This window comes from Triturus cristatus, chromosome 11 (genome assembly GCF_964204655.1).
Source record: "Triturus cristatus chromosome 11, aTriCri1.1, whole genome shotgun sequence".
NCBI classification, from domain to species: domain Eukaryota; kingdom Metazoa; phylum Chordata; class Amphibia; order Caudata; family Salamandridae; genus Triturus; species Triturus cristatus.
This window is the reverse complement of record NC_140594.1, coordinates 1,133,532,376-1,133,549,107: the sequence shown is the minus strand read 5'-3', so window position 1 is coordinate 1,133,549,107 and position 16,732 is coordinate 1,133,532,376. Positions and strand designations below refer to the sequence as shown.

The following is a 16,732-nucleotide window of genomic DNA, read 5'->3' as shown; positions in this document are numbered from 1 at the left end:
CTGCCCGACGGAGAGGCTTAATGTGGGTGAGAGGCCTAGACGGGGCTAGAGGAGAGGCCTGGTACCAGCTGAGTGGAAATGCTAAGTGCTGGTAGAGGATAGGCCGATTGCTATAGGGGATAGGACTATGACAAAAGCTAGCGTTGGCCAGTGGTGAGGCCTAGTGCTGGCCAGAGGTAAGGCCTAGTGCTGGCTAGTGGTGAGGCCTAGCGTGGCCAGAGGTGAGGCCTAGTGCTGGTCCGGGGTGAGGCCTAGCGCTGGCCAGGTGTGAGGCCTAGAGCTGGCCAAGAGTGAGGCTTAGGGCTGGCCAGGGGTGAGGCCTAGAGCTGGCCAAGAGTGAGGCTTAGGGCTGGCCAGGGGTGAGGCCTAGAGCTGGCCAAGAGTGAGGCTTAGGGCTGGCCAGGGGTGAGGCTAAGCGCTGGTCAGGGGTGAGGCCTAGAGCTGACCATGGCAGAAAGAGGCCTAGTGCAGCTGTATGGACGTTCCTAGAGCTGCCCTGAGATGTCATGGAGTGCGGGAGGAGCCTAGTGCAGCCCGGGGGCGTGGCCTGGAGCTGGCCAGAAGGGCCAAGGGCCTGCGGTCAGTTATGTAGCCCATCGGCAGGGGAGGCCTATGGCCGTCCTGGTGCGGGAGGGACCTAGTGCTGGCCAGGGTTGAGGCCTAGTACTGGCTAGGGGTGAGGCCTAGTGCTGGCCAGGGTTGAAGCCTAGTACTGGCTAGGGGTGAGGCCTAGTGCTGGCCAGGGTTGAGGCCTAGTGCTGGCCAGGGTTGAGGCCTAGTACTGGCTAGGGGTGAGGCCTAGTGCTGGCCAGGGTTGAGGCCTAGTGCTGGCCAGGGTTGAGGCCTAGTGATGAGGCCTGGTGCTGGATGGAGGGTCCCAGAGTTGCCCAGAGAAAAGGCCTAGAGCCGTCCAGGGGCAGGAGGGGCCTAATACTGCCCGGGAGCGAGGCCTGGAGAGGGCTAGGGGTCCTTGGGCCTGTTGCAGAGTACATGGCCTGGATGCCCTAGACTAGATGCCTAATATCGCCTGGGCGGGGAAGAGGCCTCCTGCGCCCTTCTGCTCCTGTGGGCTGGGCCCGGCGAGTGGCCGTAGCGCGGCCTGTGGGTTGCACGGCCGGTGTTAGCCCCGACTTCGGGGCGGGGCGGAGACCGGACCGGGCGGTGCTGGCGTCGGGGGAGGCGGCCCCCAGTGGGTGTGCCTGTGGAAGAGGCCCGGCCTTGGCTGCTAACATGCCCCGGGGGCGGGCCCGCGGAGGCCCGGCCTTGGCTGCTGGCAATGGGCATGCTCCGGAGGCGGCTCCCGGTGGGCGGGCCCGTGGAGGCCCGGCCTGTGCTGCTGGCAGGCTCCGGGGGCGGTCTCCCGGCGCCTCTACCTCCCGTCTCTAGTGCCTCGTCTCCCGGACGCACATTCCTCATGGCCCCGGAGCTGGAGCGGGGCACCGCGGCCGCAGAGCTGCTCTTCGCGGCGGCCCTGTCCGGCATCGGCGGCCCGCAGCGGGCGCTGCTGGTCGGGGAGCTGTGGGAGCGCTGCCCGAGCCGGGAGCTGCTGCGCAGCTTCGCTTGGGACGTCTTCGGGGTGAGCGCCCGGCCGGCCGAGGAGGGGAGCCCCGAGGAGCCCCCCACCCCGGGGGAGCCCCCGGACCGCCGCCTGCGCTCCCGCCTCATCTTCGTGCTCTTCCGCCTCAGCTCGGTGCAGAGCCCCGCGGAGCGGCGGCGGCTGCGGGAGGTGCTGCGGGACGTGCGGAAGCGCAGCCGGGGCTCGGGGCCGGCCGTGGTGGGGGTGGTGGTGCTGCCCCCGGAGCCCGCTGCTTCCCCCGGTGTACAGAAGGACTCTGCCCCCCTGGGGGGCCGGGAGGGCCCCGCGGCCTCATCTACCCTTGGAGCCTCAGAGGGCCCCGCGGCCTCAGCCCCCCTGGGGGCCCCGGAGGGCCCCGCGCCCTCCGTCCCCCTGGAAGCCCCGGAGCCCCTCCTGCTCGCCCTGCTCTCCTCCGTCTTTCTCCCCGGGGGCCCCGTGCCCCCTCCCGAGGAGTCCCCGCTACAGACCGCGCTCTACCGGCCCGGAGACCCGCGCACCGCCCTGGAAGTGAAGAGGGCCGCCTGCCGGGCGCTGCGAGCCGCGGACACCCGTACCGGTGAGGAGGCTGGGGCCTGCGGGGCTTGGAAGGGGGCCCGCTGGAGGGAGGTGGGCGCTGTTATCGGGGGTGGTCGGAGGGACTCGGACGGGAAGGTAAAATTGAGGGGTTAAGGTGCAGATGAGGGTAGGTGTGAAGGTGGAAGTGAGGGGGGTGTGAGACAGGTGTGATGGTGGATTTGCGTGACGGGTGTATACGTGAGGGTTTGTGTGATGGTGTGTGTGTGTGACAGTTGTATACGTGAGGGTTTGTGTGACAGGGTGAAGGTGGAAGTGAGGGTGTGTGTGAGACAGGTGTGATGGTGAGTTTGTGTGACAGGTGTATACGCGAGGGTTTGTATGATGGTGTATGTGACGGGTGTATACGTGAGGGTTTGTGTGATGGTGTGTGTGACAGGTGTATACGCGAGGGTTTGTGTGACAGGGTGAAGGTGGAAGTGAGGGGGTGTGTGAGACAGGTGTGATGGTAAGTTTGTGTGACAGGTGTATACGTGTGTGTGTGATGGTGTATGTGACAGGTGTATACGTGAGGGTTTGTGTGATGGTGTGTATGTGACAGGTGTATACGTGAGGATTTGTGTGACAGGGTGAAGGTGGCAGTGAGGGTGTGTGTGTGACAGGTGTGATGGTGAGTTTGTGTGACAGGTGTATACGTGAGGGTGTGTGTGATGGTGTATGTGACAGGTGTATACGTGAGGATTTGTGTGATGGTGTGTGTGTGACAGGTGTATACGTGAGGGTTTGTGTGACAGGGTGAAGGTGGAAGTGAGGGTGTGTGGGTGACAGTTGTGATGGTGAGTTTGTGTGACAGGTGTATACGTGAGGGTTTGTGTGACAGGGTGGAAGTGAGGGGGTGTAACAGGTGTGGACCTGAGGGTGTGCGTGTGACAGGTGTGAAGGTGGGAGTGAGCGGATTGACAAGTGTGCAGGGAGAGAGGTTTGTGAGACCCGTGGAAGTGTAGGGTGCACAAAGTTGAGTCGGCGGGGCACGTGTGTGGGTGCAAACAAAGGGTGTAACTGGCGTGGTGAGTGGCACATTTTAGTAGTGGGGTGTGTCTGACACACCCGTGGAATAGTGGCTCAATGAAGCGGGGGTGTGAACGATGTGGAACTGTAGTGTGCTCCGAGGTGAGGGGTGTGGCAGCTGTGGGGACGGAAATGGACCATGTGATGGGTGTGAAAGTGAGTGATCCACTGAGGTGGTGTTTGTGTGACCGGTTTGGAAGCAAGGGGCGCTGAAGGGGGTGTAGTCTGTGTTCCACAGGTGTGGAACTGAGGTTTTGTTTAAAAGGTGCTCTGATGTGATTTGTGTCTGAGACATGTGTAAGTAGGGCGTGTGGAAGTGCGGTGGTGTCGAAGTGACACGTATGCAAGCGATCGCTTTGTTGCTCTGTGTGTGAGACACCGGTGTGAAAGTAGGAGGCACATTACGGGTAATGATAGGCGTGGGAATGAGGGGCGCACTAGAATGTGTGCGACATAAAGGGGTGAAGGAGGTGGGTGTGCGACACGAGTCTGAGAGGAACAGGCGCCGCTGAGTGTGGTTGCTAGGCATACGAGGCGGCCATAGAGGTTTGAGGGACCAAGTGAAAGGGGCCTAATAAGCTGCCTCCCGTCCAAAATGTACTAAGCCTTTATTTCCAGATTGTGAAACCACTGTAGCTGTGTTTGAGGGCTTTCAGCAGGGAGCCAGGGGACTGGCGTCAACTGCCCGAGGCTCCACTGTGACATGAAAGGAAGACTGGCATGTTGAGAAGAATTGCCAAAATAAACCCACAACTGCAAAAATAAAGTTCAGCTGTGTACACAGTTGTTTCATAAGCTCTGTGGTTTTTGCCTCGTCTGCTGACAGCCAGTCTTCTATGTAGCGAGGGGTGCGGGGTTAGGAGAGCTGGAACAGGCCAATTTTAAGGCCTTCCCTGAAGGGAACATAGTCCACACCCTGGGTCCCTGGACCCCTGGGGCCCTCCCTCCGTCCTTCATGAGTTTGAAGGTTCAACCGTTGAGCTCAGATTTCTGCACAGAAGGCTACTATTTTTTTGCATGTATTTCATGGCTTTATCTCAACAGACCTGACCTGTAGTGCACAGGGCTTTGAACCTGATCCTTGCCACCAGCCAGTAGATGGCTTTTACAGTTGTACGTCCATTTATTTCAACCCAGTGGGGAGGTAACGTCGAAAATGTTATCTACAATAAATGCAGCGAGTGGAAATGTAGATGTGACGTGTTTCAAATGATCTTTTCCCTGTAACTAATGCTACAATAATCAGTCAACACAGCTATTCCATAGGGGGATTAAGGGAAGGAGAAGCAAAGCTAAGAAAATAAGCAGTAACCTTTTTCTCGACTCGAGGATTCTCAACACCACTGTTGCCCCAGAAAATACTCTTTCCAGATACTAATCCGTTAATCCCATCCCAATATCGCCCAAATCGAGAGCATTGAAAACAGAGTAATTCTACTTGCGATAAAAATCCGAGTGCAGCTTTTTTATTTTTATTTAAAAAATAGGCCCTGGCTGAGTCCCTTCTGTGCGAGCTTGGTGTCGCACCCTCAATCAAATTAGGAGGCGCCCCAAAACTGTGACCCATGTGCCGCCATGTCTTTCCATGAAAGCTATCTTAATCCTCAAAATTCTGGCAGCAAGTTCAGGATGAAACAATAGCGTGTTTCCGCCGCCAGCCATCCGCACTTTTTATTTTGCATTGCTGCGCTTGGAATTCGATCTCCCCAGATTTGAAACCACGGCCCTCGCTGTGCATTTCTATGGCACCTTCGTGCCAGTCTGCACGTCTTTGAGAGCTCCTGGGCAGGCCCATTCTGGAAAAGCCCTTCTTCCATCTGTGTCTGTGGTGTTATTTGAGCACATGGATGTCAATGTCAGATATTTTTATATAGCGCTTATCACCAAACGGTCTCAGGGCGCTTGGATGTTACTCTCAACACCTAGTCATTGGCTCCCATCAAGTTATCCAACTTCTGTTTTCCCATTCTGCTTCAGCACATCCCCAGTGTCCGCTCTTTCACCTCCACCTGTGTCACTGTTCTTAGTCCCCAGGGTGTGCACTCTCCTGTTGGACGTCTCCTGTCGGACGTCTGTCCTTTCTGTTGTCCGCATGCAGTCACCAAGGCCTTCAGGCGTCTTCACCTTCTGAACCGCTGCTTCCACAGCATATACTTTGCGACACTGATGTGGACGACTGCAGCTCGCCCTTTTTCAGTCTCTTCATCAGAGGACACTTGTCATTGCTCATGGACATGTCCTTTTGATGCTGTGGCACAAGGCACAGAAAGTCCCTCTTTCAACCATGGTGGTGGTGGTCTTCACAGAGCTCAGTCCTCGCTCGCAGTGTAGAATCCACTAGGTGGAGTTCAGTTCTCAAAATCCACAGCACTTGCCGATCGCTATCCGCAGTAGGGGTGGTCCTAGATAGGACTGACGATGAGGTGGGGCCTCAAAAGGAAGGTCAGATATTATGCTCCTCACCACCCACTGTGATGTAGGCATGGGCTGCCACTGGGGAGATCTGGACGCCATTTCACTTACCGTGATGTGTGGAATGGAACACCAGGTTCGACGACTCTAGGGTAGTACTGCTACAGGGGCATGCGATGTAGGAGATCCAGACCAGAGTGATATCGGATCAGGAAATACTGGTTGAGGGAAAATGGGGCAATCCGATTGAGAACCACCGAAATTGGCCAAGTGCCGAATGGACCTGTTCCAACTACAGGGAAACAACGAATCAAGAAAAATGGGCCACATTGTGTCTATTAGATCAGCAATAATGTATCCCAGACAGGAAGGGAACAGTGAGCTTACAAAACACTGGCTGGCTGGCATGGTGCGGCCCTGAACCTCTTCTGCAGAGGGCTGCAAGCAGGCATATAACCTATGAATCCACCCTTGCCCTCATGGGTGGCTAGATCGGTCCTTCACCCCGTGCTGTTCAAGATCCTCTTGAAATAACATCATAGGGAAAGCCTCATCCCACAGCAACTTCCCCCACACTTTGGTTAGGGGAAGTTGAATGTTCACCCCCACCCGACTCCCAATCCCAGAGAGACCCCGTGGGTAGTCAACAGACATCCGTCTGCCCTGAGAACTTAACACGCTAAGAGACCAAGATATTGTCAAATATTTCACTGTACAGAAATAGCATAATAGAACTACCACAAGTGATTGTTGTACTTAATGCTGCTTTTCATGAGTTTTATCCCTTTCTTTTATCACCATCGTGTAGCCGGTGGCAACATGGATTCTGAATTACCCACATTTACTGCTTGGTTCTTGATCTTTGCTCCATTCAGTATGGATTGTATAATTATTGGCTACATTTCATATTCCTCCTCACATGCCAATGTATCTCTTTTAGTCTGTAAAGCATATAAACGCACTCTGTTACTGTCAACGTAGGGGCTCATTCGCAACTTGATTTATTTAGGCTTCTTAGAAACAGTATTCACCACCATTCTGTAGCCGCGGAGCACTTTGGGATGCCGAAACATAGAAGTGTTAGAGTACAATCTTGACTGTTGGTTACGGCACGCGTCATTTAGGTTGACGTTTGGGACTAGTCTATGGAGAAGAGGCGTCTTAATCCCGGGAAGTCTGAAATGGTCAAGGCAGATCCAGGCTGGTGTCCACACTCACAGGACAGAAGGATAGAGTTGCCGTCGGCGAGTATTTGCCTGTCATAGGGGACTGGACTTACTGCATGGTGGGTTGAAGAGAACATGTCTTGGGCTTTCTTGAATGTGAAAGTAATTTCTCCTTCAGTAGTTTCTTTATTGGATATTGGGAGGAGATGTAAGGTATGTCCTCACTGCTTAGAGACATCATTTATTTGGTGATGGAGCGCTTACTGTCAAACGGCACGCCTAGGTGACACTTTTCATGCTTGAAGGGGAGGCGCCCAGTAAGTCGGGGCAAGTCATAGGAAGGGAGCTTCTTTCGACAGTGCACAGAGGGACTTCTGTTTTCTCGCCATTCAAGCTGAGCCAGTTTTTCTGCAAACACCCATGAGCCTGTGAAATGCAAAAATACACATAAGGGGCGTTTTCAGGATCTTTTTCTAACTTGAAATGGAACAGAGCATCACCCGCAGATATGTAGTCAGTCTGGAAGGCTGTTCCTGAGTAGGCGTTGCAGGAGTGGAACTGCTTTATATACGGGGATGTGATTTGAGGTACCCCATGTTATGGACGCTCTTCTAGGGAAAGAAAAAAAGGCTTTTAGACTGTGCTTGTCCGTCAGCTTTCCCAACACTGCTGCTAGGCTACTCTAGTGTCACTTGTGTAAATACAAAAAGCATTCACAAACAGAATAAGCACTGGCAAAGCCAAAAGATCTGCCTTTAGTATCAGATCGGTTTGGCTTTGCAAGCGCTTGTTCTTGTACTTCCATGGCGTCTTCAACAGTGTTACTCATGTTGCCCTTTGAAAATAGTGGCACAATTTCTGTCATGGGGATCAGGGTTGCGGTCATTGCTTACTATCTTTGGCAGTGAGATCTATTGGCTTTGTCAATGTTTTGTAGCCATGCTGTACAAGACAAAGGCTTCTCTGCTGCATGGCTTTACAGCAGGACTACAAAACAGCGATAAAGCCAGAAGCTCTTGTAGGCAAGGCCTATTGGCTTTCCCAATGCTTGTGATTGTTGTGTAAGCCATAGGGTTGGAGTGGGACTGAAGACTCCGTGTCGACTGCTATCTTTAAGTAGTGGTAATAGTGGCAAGCATTGGCAAGGCCAAAAGTTCTTTATTACTAGAGCTGTTGGCTTTGTCAGTGTCTTTTAGCCATGTTGGTCAGCAGCACGGCTACTGTGCAGAGTGGCTGAAAGGTAAGGGGAAAAAAGTGGTCTAGCGCAGACAGTGACGGCTGCATTATAGCGTTTTTTTTTCTTCTGGTGGGACGAAAGGGGGCAAGCAAAACTGGGAGAAGGCGAGCAACCCGGAAGGGGCAGTGTAGAAAACAGGGCAATCTACAATGACTGTTGAAGCTACAACACAGGAGGGGGGGCGGCAGGAGTAAGCAACAAGGTGGGAGGGAAGAGGCAAGAAACAATGGGATGATCCACAACGCGGGAGGAAGGGGGCAAGGAACGACGCAAGTGGGGCGGGGTGAGCAACATCGCTGTACGGATGGGCCCAGCAGCAACCCAGATGGAGGGGGTGCAGGCAACAATATGGAGCGGGACGGGTGCGACAGCCTCCAAACACTTGCACTCTTATGTAGTGCTGCATCTAAAAGAAAAAAGTGGCTTAGAAAGCATGACCAGTGGAAGGACTTCACAAGGAAGCAGTACTTGGGTCATGCTCCACGGAAGGGAGAAACGCACAAAGAGGAAGTGGAGCAGATATGCACTGACCAAAGAGCAGCAAGCAAATGAGGGACGATAAAGAAAACCAGTGGTAAGCAATGGGTGGATCCGAGCCCTCATTAAGTAACAAAATGTCTTACAAGCTACAGCGCATGTGCTGATTCATGTGATACCCAAGAATAGCATAGTGGGCCTAATGTTTTTTGTAGGAGTGCACTGCCAAATACTTGGTTTGCACAATGTCAAGACTGCCTCGTCTAGATTCCACTTGACATTACCAGTGGCGGCTGATCGCAATACGAAGTGGTGAGCCAGTGTGAGAGAAATACAGAAATTAAAAAACAGATGAAAAAATAAAAAAAATATTAAATAGGGCTTGCCTGCTGCTGCGGCCACAAACTTGCTCTGATGCCCGACTCCCATGGGTCGTTCTTCTGCTAATTCACATGGCAGAATATCGCATAACAAGAAATTACGCAAGATTATGCCAACCTAACAAACGTTTTACCTAGGCCAAGAGATAAAATGCAAAAATGTAACATACTTTAAAACTGCAGATGTGCGTTATCTCCTCATTAAGACTTTAAAAATGTGTAATCTGAAAGTAAAACTACCCTAGGAATAACATACCAGGTGTGGGGACTAGTTCAAAGGATGGCTTTATTTAGCAGTTTGGTGTTTAGTGTTGAAAAATGATGCATAACACAGTAACAGTTAATGCCCCTTGTACACACTTTGTGTAATTGGCATTAGTCTTTTGCTCATTGGAACATCATATGATTACTTTGCGTGGTTGAGACAATTTTATCGTGGACGTGTTAAAATAGCCCCACACTAATAGTTTACGTTTAAGCTCATTAGAGTAGAAACTCTTTGGCATTTTGAGCTCTCATGCAGACTTGCAGTGAAGCGTCAAGCGGGTAGAGACCAGAATAGTTTATTTACGTTATTCTGGCGAGCTGTGATTGTTATTAGTATTATCCTAAAAGTTGGAAGCTTCTTCTGTAAGACTGCCTTTTCATTCTCAATTTCATGTAGGAGATGGACCAATGAACGATATAAGTTACTTTGCAGTCTGAAGGACTTGTTTGTTTCTGATTGGCTGATGATGTAAAGGGAGTCTGTCCCTCTGAGTAGGGTTGGGTGGGTCGGGGTTTAGGATGGGTCGGTTGCCGAAGCTTCATCTAAAGATGATGTAGATTTGGAAACTACAACTCAGTTAACACTTGAACAGTAACTAAATTTCCAGCCAGTGTTATTAATTTCAGGAAAAAAAGGACTTTTGTTTCTGTAAAGGTAGTAAAGTGCAGCGTGGTGTCCTGCAATCGCCACAGAGACTTACAAAACACTTGGCTCTGTCTGCAGAGAATAGTTGAGTTTGGTGAGGGGGTATCAGAATTTTATTTCTTTGCCATTTGTAATGTGCATTTCATATTTGAGTGTGAACACAATTTCAGCACATTTGTGAGTAAATGTTTACTCTGTCTTACTTGTCCTGCCTGTGTGCGTAGTGGCTGGTCAGAGGATGAAGTCCTTGTGCAAAATTGGCACTTGCCTCTCTGGTCTCGATGAACAGCCGAAAAGAGTTGCAATCCACGCAAACAAATCTGACGCCAAGTTAGCGTAACTCGTCTTCCAGCAGCTTGTGCTGGTATCACTCGGAGTATAGCCTTTTCTCCAGTAGGGCTAACTGGGCGATGGAGAGTCCAGGCTTCTGTGTTGTTGATGCCGCGTTTGCAGTTTGGCTTATAAGGTGTTCACCTGTGTCCCTTGCTCTGGTTGCATCCCGATTCTGTTTCTAAATGATCATTTGTTCTTGAAAGGACACTCTTTATAACATCCCCCTTCTTACTCCTTCCATATGGCATGTCCTGTACGTCACTGCTCATGGTCCCACGTGCAGTACTGGCTGGCCCTTTTCTCGGATCCTGGAAACAGTTCATAGTTTGCATTCCTTCATCACCAGGTCACATGGGTCATCATACATGGCCCTGTTTTTCCTGATGGTCTGGTCTCTTGGAGCGGATACACCACAACTTATCTGGAAAGAAATGAACAGTCCATGCACGGTCATAGAAATAATCACAGAGCACAGTTTATTGCCCGGCTGCAGCGGAAACACCTTACGCGCAGGACCGAGTGCCCAGTGCTTCAAATACTGGACTCAAGTAGCTCTTTGTATGCGTTTGTTCGTGTCTTACGATCATTGACAGGAGGGACTCCCCCTCTGTTCCCGGCTGCAAGGTCGCCTTAGCAGAACTTGAAAGCACCAGCTGCACAGCTGAGTTCTTGCTAGAACACCCACTGCTTACAACTGTTCTGTTAGTTTCCAAGATCTGGAAGCCCTAATCATACATTCATGATACAAGGGCAGCCTTACCGTGCCCTCCCCGCGCTCTTTAACCAAAGACTGGAACCTTTTCTCTCGAGTAACCACAACCTACGCTCTGTCTGCATCATCTGTTTGTTAGGACAAGTGGAACTTGCGAGCTTTCTTGTCCACAAGTTTTCTATTTAAACAAGCATATTACACACACACACAGTTTTTAGGAGATAAAATGGAAGATCATTTCAAATTGGTTGGACAATGGTTCACACATTATAAAGCTTTGACAGAACCATAGCCCCTTCCTCACGTTCGCCCTGACACAGCTCACAGTATTGCGGCGCTTCTCTTATAGAAGAGATTGTTCTGTGATTCTCTTATGTCCACTTCTCAGTTTGTAAAAACACTCCAACTTAACTGTTGTGATGTCAAAACCACCGCACTACTAAATAGGCTGGCTAAAACATAAGGACAACCTGTATGACTGGCTGCCACTCGGGGTCATCCTTTGCCATGTAAAGAGAACCTACTTCTGGTGCCCATGGCGTTCATTACCCTAATAGGAGTCCATACATAATCCTACTGAGTGGATTACGTAGTGTGTTCAGTATGTGTCGTTCCATCGTAAGAAGCCGCTGCCAAATTCTTTTATCTCCATCTTAGTGGTCTGACCCCATGGACACATACCCAATCTACACCCGGTGTAGACTGTCCCTGCCGTGTAATACATCAACAGAGGAGTCCATACATAATTCTTCAGGACTAATTATATAATGTGCTCCGGATTTTTGACGCTGACTGGTATCGCACATTGCCAGTCTGTTGATATTAACTACTCCTCAGTGGTTTTCCGTGTTGCCTATTTACAGATAGTCCTGTAAAGTGATTCCACATAAATGCTTATTTCTATAGTAGGGTCAAAAATAAGTCCTTGAGTAGGCTTAATTTATCTTCTGCAGGGGATAGTATTTCCTCTTCTGGCATCCAATGAATTGCAGAATTTGAAGAGGGGATTCCTGTATAAATTCCATGCCTGAGACCGCTGTGAATTACTGTGTTGGTTGTCGGTTCTTATGGATCTGTGCCATCGTGTAGAAATATGGAGCTACTGGTTTTTCTGCTCTTGAAAAGCCTCCCCCAGTTTACTAATCTGTCCAGCAGCTTCTGCCGCTGCTACAAGGGTGGATTTCAAAATGGAAATCCTCGGCTGGATCCAAGTCGAGTCTCCTGTAGCTATTGTCGTCTGCTAGTAGCCCAGGGCACTCCTGGAGATGGACCTTTCCTTCACTCGCGACTGCCCTGCCTGTGTTGGCTTGTTTACAGACAATGTCCCATCTTTTCATTATTATTATTTTTTTTTTAGACTGTTGAATGTTTTTACTTTAGAGGCCTTGGTAAATTGAATATCTCAGTATATTCTTTCCAAAGGTTAGTATTTGTAGGGGGGCAGAAGGTGGGTCTTGGTGAGGTGGGAGGGAACCGCAGGCCGCGACAAGGATTGCGGTTCTGCTCAATCTGATCTGCTTGTAGTCCTCATTACGCAGGGCAATGCTTGGCTCCTGCATCACACAAAATTAAACAAAAATCAGGAAGTGCTTAAGAGTCTGGGGAGCATTATTCGGTGAATAATGCATACGCAACAACTGAGGAGACAGTTTTGTCATCGATGTTGTAGTTGGCGAGATGGCTTGTGATGTCATCATTGACGATGGCAGGTTTGCAGTGAGGTCATGTGCAGGGCCTTAGAGCCTGGAGAGGTTGGCGCAGCTGACCATTTCTGACCAGTGTCCATGTTTCTTATCCATAATGTCACGTTAACCGGCTTTCAGTGGATGGTGAAGACGGACTAAAGAGCAGCCGCACAACAACTGTGTCTCCAGGAAGATGGGTGTCCGTGTAACAGGGGCAGCTTTTAGTTCTGCAGCTTACTCTGGGCAAAAGGTCTGCAAAGTGGGACTTGAGAGATTGCTTTTTCTTTGGTGCAATACTTGGGGCAAGTGTCCTGGTGCTTGGGATGCTTGTCTGCTGCCTACATGACTCAATACTCTTGTGACAGTCCTTGCATTGCCTTCTGTGCACATACTGGAATGTGCCTTATTTCTATCACCACCTTTTGTATTTTTCAGAAGTAGATCCAGGAAACGAGCAGAAGGTTTCCATGCTGCTAAAGTGCTTTCCCTGGAGGCGGAGGAGGAATGGCCGCTCCCTGAAAGCTGGTAAAAATCTCTCTGGAGGTGAGTCGCCAGTGTTGCCCAGTCGTCTTGTATCTGCAGTCGTGCCGAGTATCCCCGCTCCTAATTTAGTACTTGTGCCCTCTCTGTTGTGACTTTATCAGATATCATCCTTCAATACGCAAACCCTCAGCCACAGTATTGACGGTACAACTCGGTATGCAAGACCAGTCTGATGCCAGTGCTCCCCTGCATCATTTCCGCCATGTACAATATTCACCTTCTCCGGTGGCTTCAGCCATCCTTCTGAAGGAGCATGGCGTTCCTAGATTAAGACATTCGCTTTTCCCTTCTTCCACATTGCACCGGAAGTCCTGAGCTGCAGCACCACAAGATGTTGTAGAAGTGGGACAACTATAAATCTTAGTCAATCTCTCAAACTCTTATATCATCTAAATCCAGGTTGCTTTTATAATGTAGCTCTACATTTCTGAATGGTGGACTGGAGTTAATTGTTGCTTTCCCTTGTGCTAACGTGTTGTCTCATTTCAGAGATTCCACAACACCCAGATGAAGGCATTGCCCTGAAGGCCCTCTGTGAGATAGCCAACGGGGACTGTGACGAGAACCACACGGACACGTAGTGCCTTGGAATGGAGGAGCGAGAAGTGGAAATACTGCATCCTTTTGTGGAGCCCTCCTCTCGGCGGACCGCATTCAGAGAAGGTCACTTGGGAGTGGTCCTCGCGATGTTCGTGGACGTCTGGAGTGCGTTTGGGGATGAGCTGAGCATCTGCCTGAAACCTACCGATATATTTGCTGCTAAAATTGCACCCTAAAAGTTGCCTTTTTTTAAAGCCGCGTCTTTATATATTAATGGCGCAATTTTAATTAGACAACAGAATGTGAAAGATGGCCAGGATAGCGCCATTTGTGAGATGAGACAAATACTTGAACCAGAGGGCGTGCCTTTTCTCAAGTGACTGCTCCCTGTTAGAATGTGACATAATGCGACTTCATTGACCCCCTTGTTATTTGTTGAGAATGATAATCAAACTATATTTAACAAAGTCTTTCCTCATCATCATCTCTCTGCATCCAGTGCACAAACTCGACAAGCCTGAGAGCGGAGAAACTGGCGACAGACTGTACTTGATCCACCGGTGGAGGCCTTACGGGATCTTCTAAAGGCGCCCCGTCCACTAGGGGTGGAATCTAGCAGTGATTGTTCATAAATGGTCCTGGCATTGGGTAGAAGGGCAGTGCATGGATGGCCTGTAGGAGTCCCACCTACAGGGAGGAGGCACCGTCCTCGTTCTTCTGCGGGGCTGGCAGCCTGCGCATGCGCACATGGATATCGCATTCTCCTAGCTATGGGAAGGCGGACTGCTCTCTGCTTTTATTCACCTTTTTTGATGGCTAAGGCAGCTGCTTTAACTTGAAAGATGAGCAATGCCTGCCCCCTAAATACACCCTATAGCACATTAGACCCTCACATTGAGCCCAGATTTTAAGTACATTTTCTGCCTTTTTAAGTGCATATTATCTTGCTCAGACAGTATGTATTTTTGGTGGGCTTGTATCCGCAGCGTAAGAATTTAGGAACCGCTCTGATGCGGTTACTGCAGATTTGCAACCATTGAAAATGATGTATGATCTTGGGTCGATGGCCATTCCGGCAGCTGTGAACAAACGAGTTGGATATTTTTATGCTGGGATGAAAGGTGGCTGGCGAGTTCAGAAACGGCTCAAGTGCTGCTGAAATCTGGAGCCGGAGCCATGGTCCGTGCAAGGTTTGGTTTCAGAACTGACCTTTCAGTGTGGTGACCGGTTTCAGAAGCCTACACATCCAGCAGTAATACTAGTCTGGCAGAGAGTCCTCAAGATGTATTTTGGGTACTTCGGTTCTGGTTCATACATCCTGGGCAGTTTCGCTATTAAACGTAGCTGCTATTTTTGAACGTTTGTTTTTTATTGCTATGAAATATGTTGATATTCTTGTGTTGCCATTTCCTGCATCGTGGTTGTGCCTTGCAGCAGACCGGCTTTAAAGAAGCGTTTTTTAAAAAAAAAATCATTTGTAGTGAATGTGTATGCACACGAGCTCAATGCCAACTTTGGGTAAACATTCTTCTGAGGAACAGTATAAAGACAAGAACATCAAAATGGGTAAGAGTACCTCACACTAATCTCTATGGTGTCTGTGCCATCTTCAGTACCACTGGTGCCAAACCTGACAGTTTCATGGGTAGCCTCCCTGGCACCGAGGATTGATCCAAACTCGGGTCATTTCTCGTTCTGATACAACTAGGTTCTCCACATTCGAATTTGACCCATCTAGATTCCTCCACTGGCCTTTGGAGCGCCTTGGGTTTTGCCTGTTGATTTGGGATCTCCCTGCAGGTTTGCGTTTGGCAAGCGTCCACTTCATGTGTCACATTTGCGAATCCGGCCCAGTGGCTCAGAATGAGTAACTCAACAGTGCAAATACGTGGCAGTCGCTGATCCCTTTATCTGCAGCCAGTCAATCATTTGTGGTTCTGTCACGCTTGGGTCTTTGGTCAAGCCTTTGATGAGGCTCAGAATCTGCAAATTCTCTGATTATTTGATTAAACGAAACAAGTTACAACCTCCGTAACCAATGGTGGTGCTGGCTTCCAACGCCGTCCCTCAGAATAAGGATGCGCCAGTCCTTTCCGAAGGATTATCGATGCTCATGACCTCTGACTACGTCCACACGGACACTGTATATGAGAACATGTTTTTAAACATGTCTAATTAAACCTTTTAATACCTATGGTTATTCTAGTGCTCGTTTTACAAGGGGGGGGGGGGGGAAGAAAAGGAAGCAGATACGTAGCAAAGTGTCCGAGTGAAACGCTGGCCAAGCTTCCTGGCTTGGGAGTCCGAGAGGCAGGTTATTTCTCTTCTGTGGAGTTAAGATCACTAAACACACATTTCTGCCTAATGTGTTGCTATATTTGACAAAATTCTCCAATCAACATCTTTTGGTCTGCGCCACCGCTCACATTTTTTTTTCTTGGAACATGTACATTTGCCAGCATTTTTTTTCTGAACAGGCAGCATGCCTTCTCTCTTTTCAAAGTTCCCTTCCTAAAGAAAGAGGTCTTGAGAAGGATTCAGTTTCCTTATGCATTCGATGTGGTTTTGGCTGCCGTACTGCGGATGAATGTAATATTTCTCACAAACGCCCCGGAGGCATTGAAAGGCCAGAAAGGAGTATAACCAGGGTAAGGCATGTTGCGCAAGAGCCTGCTAGTCTACTGCTGGATCGGGGAGAAGTGAATACAAATACGGCTGCTGATACCCCCAAGCAGACTTCCCGCCTCTCCACATCAACGACCTAAATGTTGCTTGAATTGCACGATGATTCAGATGGTCTTCAAACCTGGGCTTTTTGCCAATAGTTCTCCTTTGTCTCTGTGAATCCCTCTGATTGTCAAATATTAGCCTTTTGACTTCATGCAGGTAAAAACGCGAGATGATGCTGTCCTATTGGACTACTTGAGATTTTCTTTAATGCCTCTCTTTTCGGTACTAGAATGCATCAAACATTCCAAAAGTAAAAAAAAAAACTCCAATTTGGAGACCATCTAGATATTCAGTTCTAGTTGTCTTTATGTTGGAAGCTCGTATCTCGTTCTTCGTTCATTTCTGACCTCCTGATTCTAAAGGGGGGATGCACAGATGGGGACAAAGTTGGTTCTTCTTACCATCGCCAGGTCATGAACCAGGAAAGTGTTTTGCTGGCCGATCAAG

The 16,732-nt window shown here is 49.8% G+C and overlaps 1 protein-coding gene across 1 annotated transcript; it reads left to right on the top strand.

Moving 5' to 3' along the window:
* Positions 1-1,135: 1,135 nt before the first annotated feature.
* C11H2orf72 (chromosome 11 C2orf72 homolog) lies at positions 1,136-14,913 on the top strand. Its single transcript, XM_085635742.1, has 3 exons — positions 1,136-2,132; positions 12,908-13,015; positions 13,505-14,913. Exons 1-3 carry the CDS (start codon positions 1,277-1,279, stop codon positions 13,594-13,596), a joined length of 1,056 nt encoding a protein of 351 aa, XP_085491868.1. The 5' UTR covers positions 1,136-1,276; the 3' UTR covers positions 13,597-14,913.
* Positions 14,914-16,732: the final 1,819 nt, after the last annotated feature.